The 19,117-nt window shown below is 38.6% G+C and overlaps 2 protein-coding genes across 2 annotated transcripts; one reads left to right on the top strand and one right to left on the bottom strand.

Annotated features, from left to right (window-relative positions):
* Nucleotides 1-204: 204 nt before the first annotated feature.
* On the bottom strand, nucleotides 205-9,510 carry LOC120305332. The gene is made up of 6 exons (XM_039337016.1): nucleotides 9,474-9,510; nucleotides 8,339-8,659; nucleotides 7,411-7,719; nucleotides 6,934-7,056; nucleotides 5,901-5,947; nucleotides 205-458 (listed from the first exon to the last, which is right to left on the bottom strand). The coding sequence occupies exons 1-6, from the start codon at nucleotides 9,508-9,510 to the stop codon at nucleotides 375-377; spliced, it is 921 nt and encodes a 306-aa protein (XP_039192950.1). The 3' UTR covers nucleotides 205-374.
* LOC120305372 lies at nucleotides 8,653-19,064 on the top strand. Its single transcript, XM_039337119.1, has 4 exons — nucleotides 8,653-10,163; nucleotides 12,539-12,832; nucleotides 13,862-14,186; nucleotides 18,023-19,064. The coding sequence occupies exons 1-4, from the start codon at nucleotides 10,121-10,123 to the stop codon at nucleotides 18,039-18,041; spliced, it is 681 nt and encodes a 226-aa protein (XP_039193053.1). The 5' UTR covers nucleotides 8,653-10,120; the 3' UTR covers nucleotides 18,042-19,064.
* Nucleotides 19,065-19,117: the final 53 nt, after the last annotated feature.

The following is a 19,117-nucleotide window of genomic DNA, read 5'->3' as shown; positions in this document are numbered from 1 at the left end:
GTAGCTATTGAATTAAAAAATACATATTAATATTGTACCTTTATTAAGTTACTTCAAAATCACAAAAGAGTGCAAGATTTCAATTTCTTAAGACCTTGTAATCAGATTGTTTACAAAACTCTTCCTCACTAGCCAAAAAATGGTGAGAAAACCAGTGGTTCATTGGAAGTATTCCTTTATTACAAATACATATTAATACTCATTCCTTTATTGACAGTTGTGTAAAATAGATAATTATTTACATTGTAAAAGGGAAAAATCAAATCTTAGGGTCACATTCTATGAAAATCTCAGATCTGAGTTTCTAATCCCAGCTTCTAAAGATGAGTTATATTTTTCATCCAGGTTTCTGCTTATCAGTTTTCACTGGTTGCTCAGATCTTCACAGATGTTTGTCTTGCCTTCTCCCTATCCTCATTATTTGAATGAAACACCAGATCAGAGTAGCAAATGTCCTCCTGTAATAATTGATTATTAAAAGATGAAATGAAATAATAGTAATAATTCAGAGTCATAACAAGAAAACCACTATAGCCAAACTATACTCAGGTTGGCTTATTTCTAAGCACGCAGGTGTATTAACCATACTATTATATGTATATAAGACACCTGGAGGAGTACAAGCCATGAATTAGGGGTGCCATTTTATAAGAAGATTGCATTTTTCCTTCTCTCTCACAGCCAAAAATAAGGAATCCAGTCTGCAGATTTATTGACTTATTTATTAATTTATTATATAGTTCTTAAATATTCTTGACCCTCCCAAATAAGACATCCTTTTTTGAATATGCCACACATTAAAAGACAACAGTCATATGACTAGATCTATAGGGCTACCAGCATACTAAAAAGCAGAGACATCACCCTGCCAACAAAAGTGCGTATATAGTGGGAGACTTTAATGCAATTGTGGATGCAGTTTGAGACTACAAAAGCCATAAACAAGGGAAGAAAGGAAGTAATATTTTACCTAAATCTTGTTTAAAAATGAAAGATGAACTATGTTTGCAGGATATATGGCGAGAGATGAATCCAGGAAAGGCACAATATACCTTTTACTCTAACAGGCATAAATCTTGCTCAAGAATTGACATGATATGGGATCTCCTATGACTTGAAGACTATGATACAGGAAGTTGAAATAGAATCAAATATTTGGGCAGACCATAACCCAATTAAAATGACATGGAAAGGATCTAAGAAAATATTGAGATGGTCTCTGAATAAATCTATTTTGAAGGAAAAAGAATTTTTACAATTAGCAACAAAAGAAATGGAATTTTTTTTAAGATCAATAAAAAGGAAAATACTTCTATTCAAAATGTTTGGGATACGGCAAAAGCATATTTTAGAGGTTTAGCTATAACTTATGCTGCCAAAAGGAACAAAGAAAAGAGACTCACACAGTCCAAATTGAAAAAACAGCTTGGTATATTGGAGCTGGAGTTACAAACTGATCCACAAAAGAAAAATTTGAAGATACAAATGGACTTAATAAAACATAAATTAAATCTACTTGAGACTGATACTATGGCACAACAGGTTAAACGAGCCAAACAGAACTTTTTTGAAAATGCTAATAAATCGGGTAGATGGCTTGCATATAGATTGAAAAAAGAAAGAGAAAAAAGATCAATAAGTAAATTACTGGATGAAAAGGGTGAAATACACTGTCATAATGATGGTATTAAAAAAATCACTAAGTGGGGGGGTAGGGAGGGAGGGGATGGGTGGGATTAAGTAGGTTAGATTTATAGAAATATTAATGTATAAAATAGATAGAGTGCCGTTCGGGTATTTCCCCTGAACTGTATCCGAAAAGGGATGAGAGGGGAGGAGGAAGGGATGGAAGGAAGTTGGATGGGAGGAAGGGATGAGGGGAGAGAGGAGATGAGAGGAGAGAAGGAGTAGGGAAGTAGGAAGGAAGGTTGAGAGGATGGACGCAGTTGGGGGGAGATAGACGAGCGACACCTAAGGTCTTATTTTAAAGGTATTTTTCTTTTTTATTTTTATTATATAATGTTTTGAAAGTATTAAATATATTGAAAATTGAAATAAAAATTTTTACAAAAAAAATCGCTAAGGCCTTTTATGAGCTACTTTATAAGGCTGAGACAATTTCTGAAGAGGCAATTCAGGACTACTTAAAAAAAGCAATCTTCCAAAAATATCAGAAAACATGTGACAGAAGTTAAATGAGAAGATATCAATGATGTAGATCATAGAGGCAATTAAAAGACAAAAAAAAAAGATAAGACACTGGGGCCGGACGGACTACCTGCAGACAGACTAAGTTCCGAACTCATGGACTGAAGCTAACATTACCTTGATACCTAAAGAAGATACAGATCCTACACAAACTAAAAACTATAGGCCAATATCATTACTAAATGTGGATTATAAAATCTTTGCTGCAATTTTGGCAGAAAGAATGAAAAGTTTTTTAATAGAATTTATTCACCCAGACCAAAATGGCTTTCTTCCTAAAAGACAGATAAAGAACAACTTAAAGATTATTTTAAATATTTTGGAGTATTATGAAAATCATCCAGGGAACCAGATGGCGCTTATATTTCTTGAAGCGCAAAAAGCATTTGATAATTTAAATTGGCAATTTATGTTTCAACAACTACAGGAAATGGACTTTGGTGAAAACTTTATTAAAGCAATCCAAGCGATCTACAAGAAACAATCAGCAAGGATACTTATAAATGGAGATTATACAGAGAGCTTTGATATTAAAAAAGGTACGAGACAGGGATGTCCACTCTCCCCCCTGCTATTTATTTCTACTCTGGAGGTATTGACTAGAAACATCAGGCAAGACATAGAAATTAAAGGTCTTGAGATTAAAGACCAGAAATATAAATTACAGGCTTTCACGGATGATCTGGTCTTTATCTTAGAGGAGCCTTTGGAAACAGCCCCTAAACTCTTGCAGAAAATTGAAAAATTTGGAGAAGTGGCTGGACTGAAAATAAATAGGGAAAAAACTAAAGTGTTAAAAAATTTAACTGATAAACATGATGAAAGTTAGCCCAGAGAAGAAATATTAAAAAGGGCAGAAAAATATATTTTTCCTCAAAAGGACTTTTTTAAAACCAAACCTGGCCCCAAATCTATCTCTCTGCCCCAAGCAAGAGCTAGGCCCATACAAATGCAAATGTAAAACCATCAGAAAGTTGGAGCCAGAGCAATCAAGAAGACAAAAGAGAAGATCTGCATACCCCACCCAAACTCTAGGAATCAGCCCCATCACCTGGGAAGCAGGATATGATAATAGAATTAAACCACAGATATCAAGGCCTAGACAAACACTCAGAAACAGCCTCAAGGTTCATGCCACAGGAACAGGGAACTATTCCAAACAAGGCTAGAGGGGGTATAAAAGCCTACTGCCCCATGTGCTCAGTCTTTTTCTCTCTTCTGCTCTTTCCTGAAGAACCATCTTTCTGCAATAAACTGTAACCTTCTTCCCAAAGCAGTCACCATGTTTGCTTATTTATTCCCGGCTTGGATGAACCTGGATGAAGACTTTACTTCTAACAAACAGAAAACTCAACTCGCCAAAAAGACAAATCTTCAAATGGTTAAAAAAGTTAAATATTTAGGTATCTATCTTATGGCGAAATATACATTACTAGAAGAAGATAATTATGAGAGACTAATAAAACAAATAAAAACTGACTTAGGAAAATGGGAAAATCTCCAACTATCATTGCTAGGAAGAATAGCGACTGTTAAAATGAACATTTTACCAAAGCTAATTTTTTTATTTCAAACAGTTCCTGTAAAGCTGGGTAAGAAATTTTTTGACGATTTAAACGCAATGATATTAAGATTTATATGGCAAAGAAAGAAAGAAAGAATTAAAGGTAAACTTCTACAAGACTCGAAAGATAGAGGGGGTTTTGGACTTCTGGACTGGAGACTTTATTACCAAGCAGCTATTTTGCTTTGGCTTAAAGAATGGATTACTCTGAGAAATAAGCGAATTCTCTATTTAGAGGGATATGACCTTCAGCTAGGCTGGCATGCCTTTTTATGGTACGAGAAAGCTAAAATACATAAGTACTTTCAAAACCATGCTATAAGAAATATTTTACTTTCTGAAAGGGAGAAAGTTAGACACAAAATGTATATGAAAATTCCTGAGTGGCTTTCAACGATGGAAGCATTTGCTTACCCGAATTTGATTAATTATGATAAACTTATTAGTTATAAAAATATTTTGGACAAGGACGGAAAACTCAAAGACAGGCAAGCCCTTCAACAACAAGATATTGACTTAACATGGTGGCCCTACTTGCAAATTCAAACAAGATATGAAAAAGACATAAAAATAATGGGATTTTACGAAGAGCTGACCCCACTTGATAAAATACTTTTAAAAACAGATGAACATTTGATTAAGAAGCTTTATAAATATTTATTAAATTGGAAGATGGAAGAAGAACAAGTAAAAGAGACAACGATAGTATGGGCAAAGAACTTTGGATATTCAATAGAATTAGAAGACTGGCAAAAACTGTGGGATAAAAATATTAAACTTACTAAAGCAGTAACATACAAAGAAAACATATAAAATGTTTTATAGATGGCATATGACACCAGTTCACTTAGCGAAAATGTTTAAAAATTTATCGGATACATGTTGGAAATGTAAGCAAAAACCGGGTACTTACTATCATGCCTGGTGGATATGTTCTATTGCAAAAAAATATTGATTCATAGATGGTTAGACAAGATGATGAAAATCTAGATAGAATTTAAACCAGAATTGTTCCTGTTAAATATATTAAGACCTAACTATGGCAAAGAAAATGATTATTTAATATTACATGTATTAACAGCTGCAAGAATAGTATTTGCCCAATTTTGGAAAAATGAAAACCTACCATCAGACCAGATTATAATTTTGAAAATTCTAGATTGTGCAGAAATGGACAGATTAACGTTAGAGATAAAGGAGAAAGAAGATTCAATCTTCTATAAAACCTGGGGAAAATTTTATCAGTGGGTTGAAACACGTTAGAATAAGAAGAGATTTTAGAGTTTTACTATATTAAGTATTAAGGTTGATGATTGGAAATAGTTGTTATGCTATTAACTACGTTAATTATTTAAAGGAATATTAATCTTTTACCAAATGTCAGTTGTAATTATATCGATTTATTCTTATAAATGTCTAGTATTATATAAACAATAATACTTAATATGAAGACCCGATGACAGCTTGTTTGCTGAATTATGTATTTACTGTAGTTATTCACACCCTTTCATCCCGGTTTTCCTGTACCCGCACTGACCCTACCTTTTCCCTACCCATATAAAATCTAATAAAATATATATTTTTTAAAAAAGTGCGTAGAGTCAAGGCCATGGTTTTCCCAGTTGCATTGTATGGATGTGAAAGTTGGACCATAAGAAAGGCTGAGCAACAAAAAATTGAGGCCTTTGAACTATGGTGCTGGAGAAGACTCCTGCGAGTCCCCTGGACTGCAAGGCATTCAAACGGTCAGTCCTAGAAGAGATCAACCCCAACTGCTCTTTAGAAGGCCAGATCCTGAAGTTGAAACTCAAATACTTTGGCCACCTAATGAGAAGGAAGGACTCACTGGAGAAGGGCCTAATGCTGGGAAAGATTGAGGGCAATAGAAGAACGGGACGACAGAGAATGAGGTGGCTGGATAGAGTCACTGAAGCAGTAGGCGTGAACTTAAATGGACTCCAGAAGATGGTAGAGGACAGGAAGACCTGGAGGAATGTTGTCCATGGGGTTGCGATGGGTCAGACACGACTTCACAATTAACAACATAGGGCTACCAATAACCATTAGGAAAAGCAATAGCAAAACTTGAAATATTGTCCAAAAAGGGAAAAGTAACAAACAGACATACCTGTAATGTCTCTAAAGCTGGTGGCACTGAATCCTTGGGCTGGAAACCTTATAGGAAAAAAAGAAAACATTTTTTTTAAAAAAATGTAATTTTCTTTGCTTTTTTTCTCTTTTGTTTTAACATTTAACTGGACTTTTCTCTTGATGCCCTGGGCTCTTGAAGACTCTATCTTGTGCTTATGCCCAGAGATATTTGGTATATATAAATCAAATAAAATCAATAAACAGAATCATATTTAAGTCTTGAGATTGAACTGCAAGCAGAGCCACAGGAATGATACCATGAAAGAATTGGTATTGTCACCCTTGCTGCTGTTCATTCTCTGACTCTGTCTTTCTCTGTCTCTCTCTCTCTCTCTGTGTCTCTCTCTCTCAAAATATCTTGGTCTCTGCCCTTTTTAAAGATGTGTTTTTCTGAATCTCCTACGAAGATTATATATATCATTGGTCTTAATCAACCTACTCAGTTTTGTCAAAGAATTTCCAAGCTTCCAAGGCCACTTTTGTCTATGAAAGAGTATGGAAAAGCAATACTCCTTGCCAATGAACAGGCCATCAACCCTCAGAAGCTTTGTTGCCTGACCTTCCACCCTAAGAAGCTAGAAGATGGGCTGGGTGTTTTTTCTCCTCAACTGGAAGCTGAGGAGCATAAGCTGGATATCTTGCAAAAAAATGGCAGTCTTTGCTCAAGTCTTTTTATTTTAATTCTATTGTGATTTTATGACCTTTCTGAATTTGCTTTATTCGCACATCATTCTGAAGATCCCTGGAGGGCTGATCTTAATAATTCTTTCAATCAATCAAAAGATAATAGTGGGGAAATACCCAGAAAGGGAAATACCCAGTGATTGCAAAGGGCACATAAAAGGAGCAGGGCTTTGAACATATGGTGACAGCTGCCATCTTGACTTTTTGATCTCCATAGTTGAAGCTGGATCCCACCTTAGCTGTCATATTAAGCCTTAGCATGTGCATATTCCTATTTTCAAAGCCAGAATGTCACAATGAAATAGAATATATTTTCCTGACGTTACCTAATCTAGAAGGGCAGCATCGAATCCAAAGCCAGATCACAATTAGTAGCAGAAATGCCAGTATTCCTATGACAGACAAAGGTATTGCATAATGTTGATAGTCATTTGTATGGAAAGTTGTTTCTGTGGGAAGTGGGGAGAGAGAAAGGAGGTTGGTTTTAGTCACAATTGCTTAGTAAACTCAAATCAATTAATTCTATCTTGCTCCCCATTTTACAGATTTGGAGAAATGGAACAGAAAGAGGATCCTTCTCTGCTCATTAGCAGAGGTCTTTAGCATTGCTCACACAGATAAGTTGTTTTAAAAAACTCTGATTTATCTTGTGACTTTTATAATGGTCAAATTGGTGATCAAAGAATATTCCAGACAATATGTAGTGTCCATGGCATTAGAAAGCTGACTCACTGAAATACTACTTCAAACCTTGTGGGTGCAAAAGAACCAACGTTTTATCATAGACATAGAAAATAATTTACCTGCATACAGTGTGGTGCTCAGACTCATGGGCATGCCAGATGAATTGAATTTGACTTTGCAGATAAATTCCTCCCCACTGATGGAAGAATTTTCAGGGATGTAAAGGATGCTGACAAATGTTAAGGAACCACTGTGGTTTTTCATTAAAAGAGTCTGTCCATCTTGGAGAATGTGAGAGGCATTCCAGGATATCTGGACCCAGTTGGAAACTCCATGAACCACACAAGCCAGCTGACTGCCACTCTGTATTGCCTGGTCTTGTGCAGAAGGCTGTAAAATCATCACCCAACTGCTTGAGGTATAACTGTCTGAGGAGGAGGAGGAGATGACAACTCAATAAACAAATGACCCTTTGTAATTGTTAAAGTGAACAACTGCTTTCAGTGGATTTGCTAAACAGTATCTTAGCCCTATTAGGCTAATCTGTATTTCCATTTCAAATCCATTATTCACCTCTTACATATGGCTACTTATGTTACTTACGGTTATTTATGCTACTTATGGCATTTATGATTGCGAAACTTGGACTCTGAAAAAGACAGGTAGGAGAAGGGTGGATGCCTTTAAACTGTAGTGCTGAAAGTGACTATTATGCATCCCATGGACTGCAAAAATAACGACAAAGAAGTCCTAGACCGAACCTCACCAAAAATATCACTTGAAGTCAAGATCACCAAAGAGAGGCTGTCATAATTTGGTCATGTCAATGAGAGCTGACTCACTCAAAAAGTTGGTTATGCTGGGAGTGATCATCAATAAAAGGAGAAGAAGCCATCCTAATACCCACTGGCTGGACACTATAAAAGATGACATTGGGATGACTATGGGGGATCTGAAGGAGGCAGTGCGAGACAGAGAGGCATGGAGATGCTGGTGGAGAGTGGCCGAGGGTCAGACATGACTGAATGGTTGAAGATGACGACTTACCTCCCACAATCAAAGAAAATGCATCGACAAAGTTCAAGGAAAAGTAATTTGAGGTTTTGTCCGCATACAGATATAAGCCAGTGTCTTCTTCTTTTGTGTTAAAAATTTCTAGTGTCAGCTCCTGTGCTTCACTCTTGCAGTTAAATTTCCCATTGCTGCCATCAGGCCCACATTTATCTGTTAAAAGCCTTAGTTTATTCTCTTCTCTTTTATACCAAAGAAATTTGTCTACGTTGGTAATGTTTTCTGAAAAATTGCGCACGAGTGTTGCTTTTTCCCCAACATCCACAAATAGGAACTGATTATTCTGGACTTTGTATACTGTGAAAACAAAATAAGAATAATATATTGGGATTCTAATTTTAATTTTATGTCAGATCAGGGGCAGGGAAGTCAAAGATCACATTCACCTCAGCTACATACAGTTGATCTTGGGCCACAGGTTATGAGGATCTGTTTCCCACTGGAAGAAATATATGCTATAATGGGATAAAGTAAGTAACTTTAAAGGCAGCATTATTCCTTTGATAAAATACTGTATTTCTGTCAAGTCCAGTCTAAGAATGACATAGAACAATCCATCCAAGGATCAGTTCTCTATTTGCTTACATCCAATAGGCAGAATCTTGCCAGACTAAACCTTTGATACTCTCACTCCAACAGATATGTCCTGGGAAATTCTAAAAAATGGCTATCCTAATTCTCTTCTTCTGTTTTCTATCCACGTCTGGATGGTGTTGCCTCTTGTTTCACTCCCTCCTTAGAATGTGATTCTTCCTAGTAGTTTCCTAGGAAACTACTTCACTGTAATCCATCACAACACCTCCCCCTTTGTAGGTACCATCCCTTACATCTTGACTAGAATTAAAACAAAAAACAAAAACACCAGAATCAGAGTTGTGGAGAAAACTCTTTAAGAAATCAAGTTAGACAATTACAATGGCTTCTGTGGCATTTCAAAGACTATCAAATAAATTTTATTTGATTTCATGGAATGAAAACTGCTAAAATGTTATTAGCCTATAAGATACCACATTTTTTGCCTCCCTAACTGCCACGTGTAGAAAATCTCTTCTCAGAATCAGATCCAAAAGTGCTTGGCTAAGAGATTTCTGATAGAGCAGAATGGACTTACCGATGGAGAGCAGGATAAGGCATTTGATGAACTGCATTGCTCAAGTAAGCATCCAAAGAAGGGCTGCAATATATGTATACCAGGTGGGTGGTAACTGTTGATAGTAAGCCATCAAAAAAACATTGGTGGCATGTGATTCACCTCTTTGGTTGACACAGTGGTGCGGATTCCGCTGCCTGCATTTCACCACCTCCTGTTTGACTTGGTTCTTCACGTCTTTAGAACAGGACTGCAGGATATTTTCAGTTACTAGGTTAGTTGGGGGGGGGTGTCACAGTTCTTGATTTTTGGCCCCCTTGCTTTACAAGGTGATTTTACATACAATTATAGCATTATCTGAGCAGAATAATATTACTCAGTAATATGAACATTAGTGTGGGTGGAGAGGGGCTTGGATTTCCTCATTGCATAGCAACATGTCTTCCTAAAACCCTGCCTGCTCTCTTTTAAAAAAGGGGGAAAGTTAGCTATCAGACACAGATCTAAAGTTTTTCCAGTTGAGAATGTTTTCCTTGCCTCTCTTAATCTTCCTTCTCTTTCTCTAAGGAGTGACAGGCACTCTAAAGATGTTGCTGTGCATGGACTGAGTTTTAGATCAAACTGTTGAAAATTAACTGAAGAGGCTGGAAGCTGAAGAGAAGTCTAAGATGTTTGCCCATTGTGCTGGGATTCTTCTACTTGTCTTGCATGGTAAGTATTTTCAAAACTTAGTCTTATTCAGATTCAGAATTTACTACTTGATTTTCTTCCATAGGTTAATTATCATTAAGGAAAGGGTGCTTTCAGGTGAAGTTTTTCTCCATTAATCACTAATTTATTTCTCTCATCCATGTGCAATGCAGCCTTTTTTATTTATATTTAAATACACACACAACATAAGGAGGGAGAGGTTATTATCTTGGATCTATGACTGTCAGAATGTGACTTCAGACAGGTCATCTCAATGATCACTTAGAGCAGGGGTGTCAAACTCAATTTCATTGAGGTCTGCATCAGCATTGCGGTTGTCCTTGGGGGGCCGGGTAGGTGTGGCCAGGGTGGGCGCAGCCTACTGGGTGGGTGTGGCTGGAGTGGGTGTGGCCTGCTGAGTGGGCATGGCCAGCTCTACATCGTTTGTGTCAAGGGTGCCTGTGGGGGCCTGGACAGGAGTGGAACAGATCTGAGGGTCTCTGGCAGACGGGGGTGGGACTGGGGCAAACGCCAAGGCATGATCCACTGGAAGAGCCTCACTGTTCCTCTCAGGCCATGCGAGGGGGAGCTGGATGCTGCTGCAGGCTTTCTAGAGCCCTGGGCAGCAGAGGTCAAATGCCCAGCCCGGCCCTCAAGCACCTGCGGCACCAAGCCCAGCCCCACTACCCCAAGCTGCACTTACCTCCTCCTCAAGGCTGCTGCTGCTCTGCTTGCTTTCCTTAGCCAAGTTGCTCATAATGGGTATGAGGGCAAAGTCAGAGGGAGGCCCATTCCCTCTCCATGGGAGGAGACCTGGCTTTGTATCCAAAGCTTCCTTAGCAATAGGATGGGAGACCCCCAGGATAGGCCAGGAGGAGGGGGCAAGGGGATGGTGAAAGGGCATTAGGGCAGGACTAAGGCAGGACTTCCCTCAGGCCCTCCCTCTCCTTCCTTCCTTCCTTCCTTCCTTCCTTCCTTCCTTCCTTCCTTCCTTCCTTCCTTCCTTCCTTCCTTCCTTCCTTGAACATATTTGAGATGAGGGAGGGAGAAAAACAGGCAAGAAACACAGCTGGGGAGGTGTCACCCTTCGTGAGGAATGAAGAAATGCACCATCGCCTGGAAGTGTCCAGCACATGGCCCTCACCTACTTCACATATCTGACTTGGTGGGCTTTGGGGGAGGGGATGCCATGAGCAACGTGAGAGTTGACGTTACCTGCGCAATGCCATCCAGCCCCCAGCCTGCCTGGTTTCGTCAGGCAGCGGGGCACTCTCCTCACAGCGCCGAGAGGCTGAGTCGGCCGGTGCAAGCTCGCCAGCTTTGCACCTTGCTGCCTGCTGAAATCAGGCAGGCTGGGGGCTGAACGGCGGCGCACTTCTTTTTGAATTTGCACCACCCAGCTCAGCTCTTGGTGCTGTGAGGATAACGCCCCACTGCCTGCTGAAACCCTTCCCCCAGAGCCCATCAAGGTAGATATGTGAAGTAGGCAAGGGCCATTTGCTGGCCACTTCCAGACGATGGTGCATTTCTTCATTCCTCACAAAGGGTGACACCTCCCCAGTGCGTGCTTAGGGGGTTGGGGCCAGCGTGGCAGGGGTCGATCCCTTGCTGTTTCTAGACAGCCTTGTGGAGCTAAGACTGAATGCATTTCAGCATAGATGGCCACCACAAAATTGTACATTGGCTCCCGGGTGGCCTGGGCAGTGGGGGCCATTCCCTCACTGTTTCCAGGATGGCTTCGCAGGCCACATGCAACCATGTCGTGGGTCACATCCAGTCCCCGGGCCTTGTGTTTGACATGTCTGACTTAGAGCACATCTCTAGAAATAAGCAAAGCATTACTGTCAGCTTTCAATATTTCCTATCAGCAGAGCACAGCTTATAGCCAACAAATTATTGTTCTTATAATGACATTAGAAACAAAAAGCACTAATTTGCAAAACAAATTGAGGAATATTTTGCAGACAATATTTAAAGCTTTTTTCTGACACAAATGTTACAGAAATCCATTTTTTTTCTATGTCAAATAATTTAACACTTGAGTTGTATAGTTTCTGTGTTTTATTTCTATTCTGTTTATATGGCCTTGCATAATACCTTCATGAATAAAACAAATACAACTCAAGAACTTTCCAAATTATAACTTATTGATTGGATTGATTGATTGATTGATTGACAGTGTATTAGTTTGTTGTGTAGACTATATGCTAATTGCTCCATTCAGCAAGGTGATACTTTGGGGGTTTGTAGAGGGGGAAATCCATCTTAATGTAGACTGCAAGTTTGAATGAACTGAACCAATGAGTGAAGAATGCATATATGGAGAGAAGAGACACATTCCTATTTTCTCTCTGCTTTGTTTTGTAATAAAAGGTTTATTTGTTTTCTTACTGTAGCAGCTGATTCACAGGGTAATGAAGTAAAAACAATTGAGGTCCCTTTTGGAGGAACGGTAAATATCAGCTGTGAAATTTCAGATGAGGCTTTACCATGGGATGTGACCTGGTACAAGGAAGGACAAAACAAAAACCTTTGCAAGATTGATCAGGATGACAAGAACTTGAAAGGAGAGCAAAAGTATAATCTGATTATCAACAATGCACAAAGGAATGTCTCTGGTATTTATATCTGTGTTGTAAATCAGGAACCCAGCATACTACTCATGCACAGGACAAGAGTGATAATCACAGGTGAGAATTCGAACATATTAATAACTCCCTCAGTGACTTTGGGCCAGCTATGCTTTCTCAGTCCATCCTATTGTACAGAGTTCTTGTGAAGAAAAATGAGCAGAGTCTTATGTGTACCACCCATAGACTTGAAGGAGAAGCGGGATATATACTTTAATAAATAAATGATGTAATCAAGCTCATTTTGGGGAAGATCTGGAAAGATGATGGTTCACAGTGGAAGGTGGACATATGATGCATGCACATTTCAGTCAAAAAAAGAAATCCAGATATTTCCACCATCATAAATTGTAAAGTGTGGGCATGAAAATATGAAAATATTGAACATTTCTAATGCCCGGCCAATGTATGGGAATTCGTTGCCGTGAATAGCCCAATACATCTCATTTTGATTTTTTATTTTCATGTATTGTTCACAATTTGCTATAAAATGAATTGGTCTTTGGCTGCTATAATTTGCTTTATCACGGTCTCAGAATGTTTGCTTTGATCTGGTTGCTAGTTTTATGAATGTGGCAAGCTAACCTACTTATTAGGTTAATTGAACAATAGAGTTCAAAGGGAATTTAAAAGAATGTACCAAATTCTTTTTTTGATGGAAGGGAATATGTTTCGAATAATTCTATCCAAAAACAAACAAGTCCTTTCCTTGACAATACAAGACTTTATGAGTAGGATAAGACATAAGGTCTTTAAAAAAAAAATCTTCCTAGCATTTTCCTGCAAGCATAATTTAGAGAGCCAGTTTAGTCTAGTATTTAAGGCACCAGGCTAAAAAGCAGGAGACTGTGAGCTCAAGTCTCAACTTAGCTGTGAAAGCCATTTGGGTGACTTTGGGCCAGTCGCAAGCTCTTACAGGGTTGTTGTTGTGGGGAAAATAGGAGGAGGAAGGTGTGTTGGATCTGTTTATCATCTTGAATTTTTTGTAATAATAATAAAGTTGGGATACAAATTAAACATACAAAGAAAGAAAGAAATTCAAGGGATATATAGCTAATAATAACCATTATCGTTTTTCACCTCTTGTAGAAACTTTGAAGCCAAATCTTTCCATCCTTGTTCCATCCATCTTGCCGGATGGACCTCTGAAGCATGATATTCCTCTGCTCTGTACCCTTTTCAATGTTAACCCTAATTCAAATACTGTCATTTGGAATATTAATGAAAAAAATTATCAAGATAAAATGGATGTTGACATGATAGATGGGCAAGGAGCTTTCGGTATTTTGAGCTTGAAACTGATTCCCCCGGAGGACTGGCAGCCAGAAATGTCGTATAGTTGCTCAGACCCAGGAAACATGACCATGCTGCAATCTTCACAACAGGAAGTGTCCTCAAATAGGAAGCATCACAGGTACGGCATGGCAAAATAGTCAAATCAATTGATTTATCCAGAAATTCTAATATAATCATCTCCAACCAGCAGTCCTCCACTTGTATTGAGCCACATCTCCCATCATCTGCACTTAGAAGATGTAAGAATTTAGGTCTAAGTGGCTAAAACCACTTCCATATGGAGGGCAAAGAAAATTACATGGATGTATCCATAGAGCAGGGGCAGGCAACCCAAAACACTCAAAGAGCCACTTGGACCCGTTTCCCACCAAAAACAAAACACCGGGAGCCGCAAAATCCTTTTGATATCTAAAATTAAGATAACACTGCATATATCCTTTTTTACCTTTATTATAGGTGTGTGTGTGTGTTTGTTTGTGTGTGTATGTATGTATATATATATATGTATATATTTGTTTTCTGACCTACATATGTATGTATGTGTGTGTGTGTGTGTGTGTGTGTGTATATACACACACACACACGCACACACACACGCACACACACATACACATTAAAAATAAAAATAAAAATATGACTTTTGGGAATATCCATACTATTAAAACAATGATCACCAAGAGAATGCTTTAAGAGAATAAAATTACATAGGTAAAAAAAGGATATTTGCAGTGTTATCTTCATTTTAGATGTCAAAAGGGTCTCTGTGTGTGTGTGTGTCTCTCTCTCCCTCCCTCTCTATCTGCCCTTGGTCTGCCACTCCTCTTCCCCCACTCTCTTTCTTTCTCTCTCTCTTTCCTCTCTCTCTCTCTCTCCCTCCCTTTCTCTTTCTCCCCCCCTCCTATCTGCTGCTCACCTGGCAAGCTTCAAGCTGTTGTCCAACAACTCAGGGGTAGGCAACCTCGTCTCTTTTATGACTCATGGACTTCAACTCCCAGAATTCCTGAGTCAGCCTAACTGGGCTAGCTAGCTCTCTTCTGCCCTTCCTGCTTCCTGCAGAGACGCAGCAAAGGGAGGAGCTCCGCCCAGTAAGCTTTTCAGCTCCTCGGAGAACACTGTGAGTGCACTCTCTTTTACATATACACACACACACACACACACACACACACACACACAGTGAGTGAGAGAGAGAGAGAAAGAGAGAGAGAAAAGCAGGGAAGCGCAATTGCCTCTCTCTGTCTCTGTCTCTCTCTGCAAAGGCAGAGGAGGCTGGGAGCCACAGGGGAAGGCTCAAAGAGCCGCATGCCGCTCCGGAGCCGCAGGTTGCCGACCTGTGCCATAGAGTCACCAGGAGTTAAGCACAGCCCAAAGGAGTCTTTTCCTCTTTTATGTATGTGGAGTGTACCAGACTGTGGAAACCTGTAGCCTTATAGGTACATGAGTATAACCTGTTAGTTCATTCTTACAGGCTTCATGCTTTTGGTTCTTTGACAGCTCATCTAGTTTTTACCAGGGACATATCCTCACAACAAAGACTTCATAGTGTTGTCAGCATAGAGAGTAAGAAAGATGACCTTAATGGAAATATGCAAGAGCCATTACCTAGGTAAACATTTTTTTAAGCAAAATAATGTTTGAAAATGGCCTAGGAAGATTCACTGGAGTATAAGGAGGAGGAGGAAGTACATTGCTATCAGATATGCAAAATTCTGTTATTACAGCTAATCTCAATTAAAGTAGTTTTACCCTTTCTGCTGAGTTGATATCCTGATTTGGTCTACCTAGTGGAGATGACGCCAGGCCATTTCTAATACCATACTGAAGCTGGATCAAAGTAATCCTACATGAAATTAAATTTCCATTAGAAGATGGAAGACAGCTTCTTATTCAAGCATTCTGATTCTCACCCAGGAAAAATCTACATTGCGACTCTTTTCCATCCAGCCATTGAATTCTGTACCTCTGCAGCCATTTTTGTTTTAGCTGCTAGAGAAATCAGAACTTCATCTGGTGCACATTGCTGCCTCTGTCCCCATCATCCACAGCTAATCACCAGTTTTGGAACTATCTAAGCTATGCAGTATTACTAGAGCCAATGTTGGGACAGGTGGCAATACTTCTCAGCAAAGACTGGCAGAGAGAAATGGGCAGCAAAAGGGTGAGGAGCAGGGAAAGGAAAGACCCACATTTTACCTGGTGGAGGAAAGAGAAGAAGGCAGCTGAAAAAAAAAAGAACCATCTCCTGGCACTTTCCTCTTTCCTGCTGCTAAAGCTAATGCAATAGCTGACTGAGGCCTCCATTTAAAATCAGGGAATCTACTGGCCTTGTTCCTGATGTGTGTTAAGAGGACCTTTAAAGATGGGAGGAAAGCAGGCAGGTAGACAGTTCATTTAGTGACCATTCAAAGTTATAATACTGAAAAAAGTGACATGATCATTTTTCACACCATGCAGCATCTCCATGGTCATGTGATCAAAATTCAGATCTTGGCAACTGACTCATATTGATGACTGTTGCAGTGGCCCGGGATCATGTGATCACCTTTTGCGAACATCTGACAAGCAAAGTCAATGAGGAAGCCAGATTCACTTAACAATTGTATTGCTCACTTTACAACTGCATTGATTCACATAACAAATGTGGCAAGAAAGGTCGTAAAATGGGGTAAAATTCACTTAACAACTGTCTCGCTTAGCAACAGAAGTTTCAGGCTCAATTGTGGTCGGAGTTCAAGGACTCCCTGCATTTGTGGGTGGGTAAATACAGTATGAGGCCTCAGAGACATTGCTTGGTAAAAAGCCAGAGAACTATAGGTGAAAAAGTGGTTGAAGTGGGAAAGCAGATAAGGTTGAATACCAAGGCTGTGGATTTCTGAAACAAGAGGTTGTGGTGTAAGAAAAATTGATTATTTGAGGGGAGTGGCAGATTTCTGAGCATTTTGGCCCAGTGGCTGGTCTAACAGATTGTATTTATTGTTCCCTGCTCTCAGTTAATAATAATAATAGTAATAATAATAATAATAATAATAATAGTAAAGTTGAAAGGGACCTTGGAAGTCATCTATTCCAACCCCCTGCTCAGGCACAGTTCACACAGTCCTGCTTTCATGGGACTTTCTCTTTTGGGTTCTCCCACAATACCGTTCTCTTTCAAATTGCATTGTTGATTTATTGTTCAGAGGGTATTTTTTTCAAGTAATGCATTTGACAGTGGCTTTGCCTTGTACAAACTATTATTTGATTCCTCAGATCTTTATCATATTCCTGCTCTGCCCAGGAAATGAAGATAAGTCAGATCTTCAGGAATAAGATCCAAGAATTATTTGGCAACTTACATGATGGCATTTTGGAAAGTTCATATTGTTGAAGCATTCTGCGATCAAGATTATGTTAGAATTAATTTTTTAAAAAAGAAAGACTATATAGTGAGCGAGAATGGGAATTATATGCATTACATATGAGTTGGATATTAGGACATTTTTATGTGAATAGGTTTCCAAATTACTTCACCTTTAGAAACCTAGGATGATTGAAGATAGTTTCCAGTCCAGCAATGGCTGGGATAATGGATCAGAAAATGTGTTTCTGGAACTAATATCTTCTATTAATGTATTTTCATTTTAGCCATTTTTGTTCTCCTATTGGAGCCAAATTGTTGTATTTAAATTGTCATTTTAATTAAAATAGCCCAGGGTATAGACAATAAAAGCAGGGTTTTAAAATAGGATTAAAAATAATAACAGAGAGAGCTAAAAAAAATCTACTCAGGCAGTGTTCCAAACTTAACGATTCTAGAGTTTTAGCCCTAAATAGTTATTTAATGTTGCATCTGGGTAATGGAAGCCAGCAAAACAAAATTCAAAGTAGTTTTCTGATGCGAAGTTCAAATTGTAGGCAAATAAAAGAATGCATAATCACCGGTGAGACTGACTTTGATTTTTCTCTTTTCATCTTTAGATCAAAGAAGCAGAACTAAGTGGGAGAAGGTTAAATGTGGCTTAAAGGGTTTGAGAGTTTTGCATAATAAATAGAAAATGGAAAGACTCACAAAGAAGAAAGTGAATTTAAAGGCTCAACATGAAGAACAGAAGTGCTTATGTTAATATCCAACCTTTACTTCTAATATGTCCCTATGATTTATAGTCCACAAGTGTATATTAAAGACTCAACTGCATTTTCCATAATTCCATGAGAAGAAAAGGCACTGGCTTTACTGTAAAGTAGTTTGAGCTTTATCTTAGCAATTATCTACATGTTGGGGTGCCTGCCAGTTTTTATACTATTCAAATGTTCAAATATTTCTCCTTTATTATATCCAGCAATAGAGCGATGTGGTGGCCTAGAGGTGGAGTTCTCACCTCACAATCAGCAAGCTATGAGTTCAGTCCTAGGTAGCTATAGATATTTCTCTCTTTGGGCTCAATGAGTAATTGTCTGCTGGGAACTCCGCACAGGAAGGGCTCTGTTCAGTTGCCCCAACTCTACCCCAATGCAAGGGATTACAAGGTCATTAAAAGAAAAAAAAGTATCCAGCAATAATACTGTACTTAGGCACATTATAAAATTAGTAACATGGCTACTGTGAACACTTCCTCTATGCCACTCAAATTAGTTGTCATAAAGATCTTTATTTATTTATTTATTTATTTATTTACAAATATTTATATGCCGCCCAATCCCAAAGGACTCTTCATTTTATCTTAGCAAAATCCTTAGGAGTAGCTGTATCTAGCCTTTCTAGGTCTTTTGCTAGAAATACAAAAATTCAAAAGAAGTTCATTCCAGATCAGATCATGCAGCTTGTCAATTGTTATTTTCTCTCTCTCTCATATTTCTGGGTCTGTAGATGAATGTTCTGTTTTCTGCTTGCAAGTCTATCATTTCCCCAGCTATCCTAATACGGCACCTATTTTTTAAAAGTAAGTCCCTCACCTATATTTTGAAGTCATAAATCTTAATAGTTGTGAACCATGCCTGAAGATCCATCCTTTTGCCAAGATATTTTTTCTGTCAATGTTTGTATGGCTATTTGTGTATGCCCCCTGTGATTAA

Source organism: Crotalus tigris, unplaced genomic scaffold, assembly GCF_016545835.1.
Source record: "Crotalus tigris isolate CLP2741 ecotype Arizona unplaced genomic scaffold, ASM1654583v1 scf7180000017668.6805642782:7212621, whole genome shotgun sequence".
Classification (NCBI taxonomy): Eukaryota; Metazoa; Chordata; class Lepidosauria; order Squamata; family Viperidae; genus Crotalus; species Crotalus tigris.
The sequence above is the reverse complement of the archived record's forward strand: the minus strand, read 5'-3'. Positions and strand labels throughout refer to the sequence as shown.

Coding starts and splice junctions, on each gene's coding strand:
- LOC120305332 (XM_039337016.1), bottom strand. CDS start 9,510: ATGCAGTTCATCAAATGCCTTATCCTGCTCTCCATCG. Junction 8,660..9,473: donor CCTTATCCTGCTCTCCATCG/GTAAGTCCATTC, acceptor TTGTTTTCACAG/TATACAAAGTCCAGAATAAT. Junction 7,057..7,410: donor GAGCACCACACTGTATGCAG/GTAAATTATTTT, acceptor CACTTCCCACAG/AAACAACTTTCCATACAAAT.
- LOC120305372 (XM_039337119.1), top strand. CDS start 10,121: ATGTTTGCCCATTGTGCTGGGATTCTTCTACTTGTCTTGCATG. Junction 10,164..12,538: donor TCTTCTACTTGTCTTGCATG/GTAAGTATTTTC, acceptor TTCTTACTGTAG/CAGCTGATTCACAGGGTAAT. Junction 12,833..13,861: donor GACAAGAGTGATAATCACAG/GTGAGAATTCGA, acceptor CACCTCTTGTAG/AAACTTTGAAGCCAAATCTT.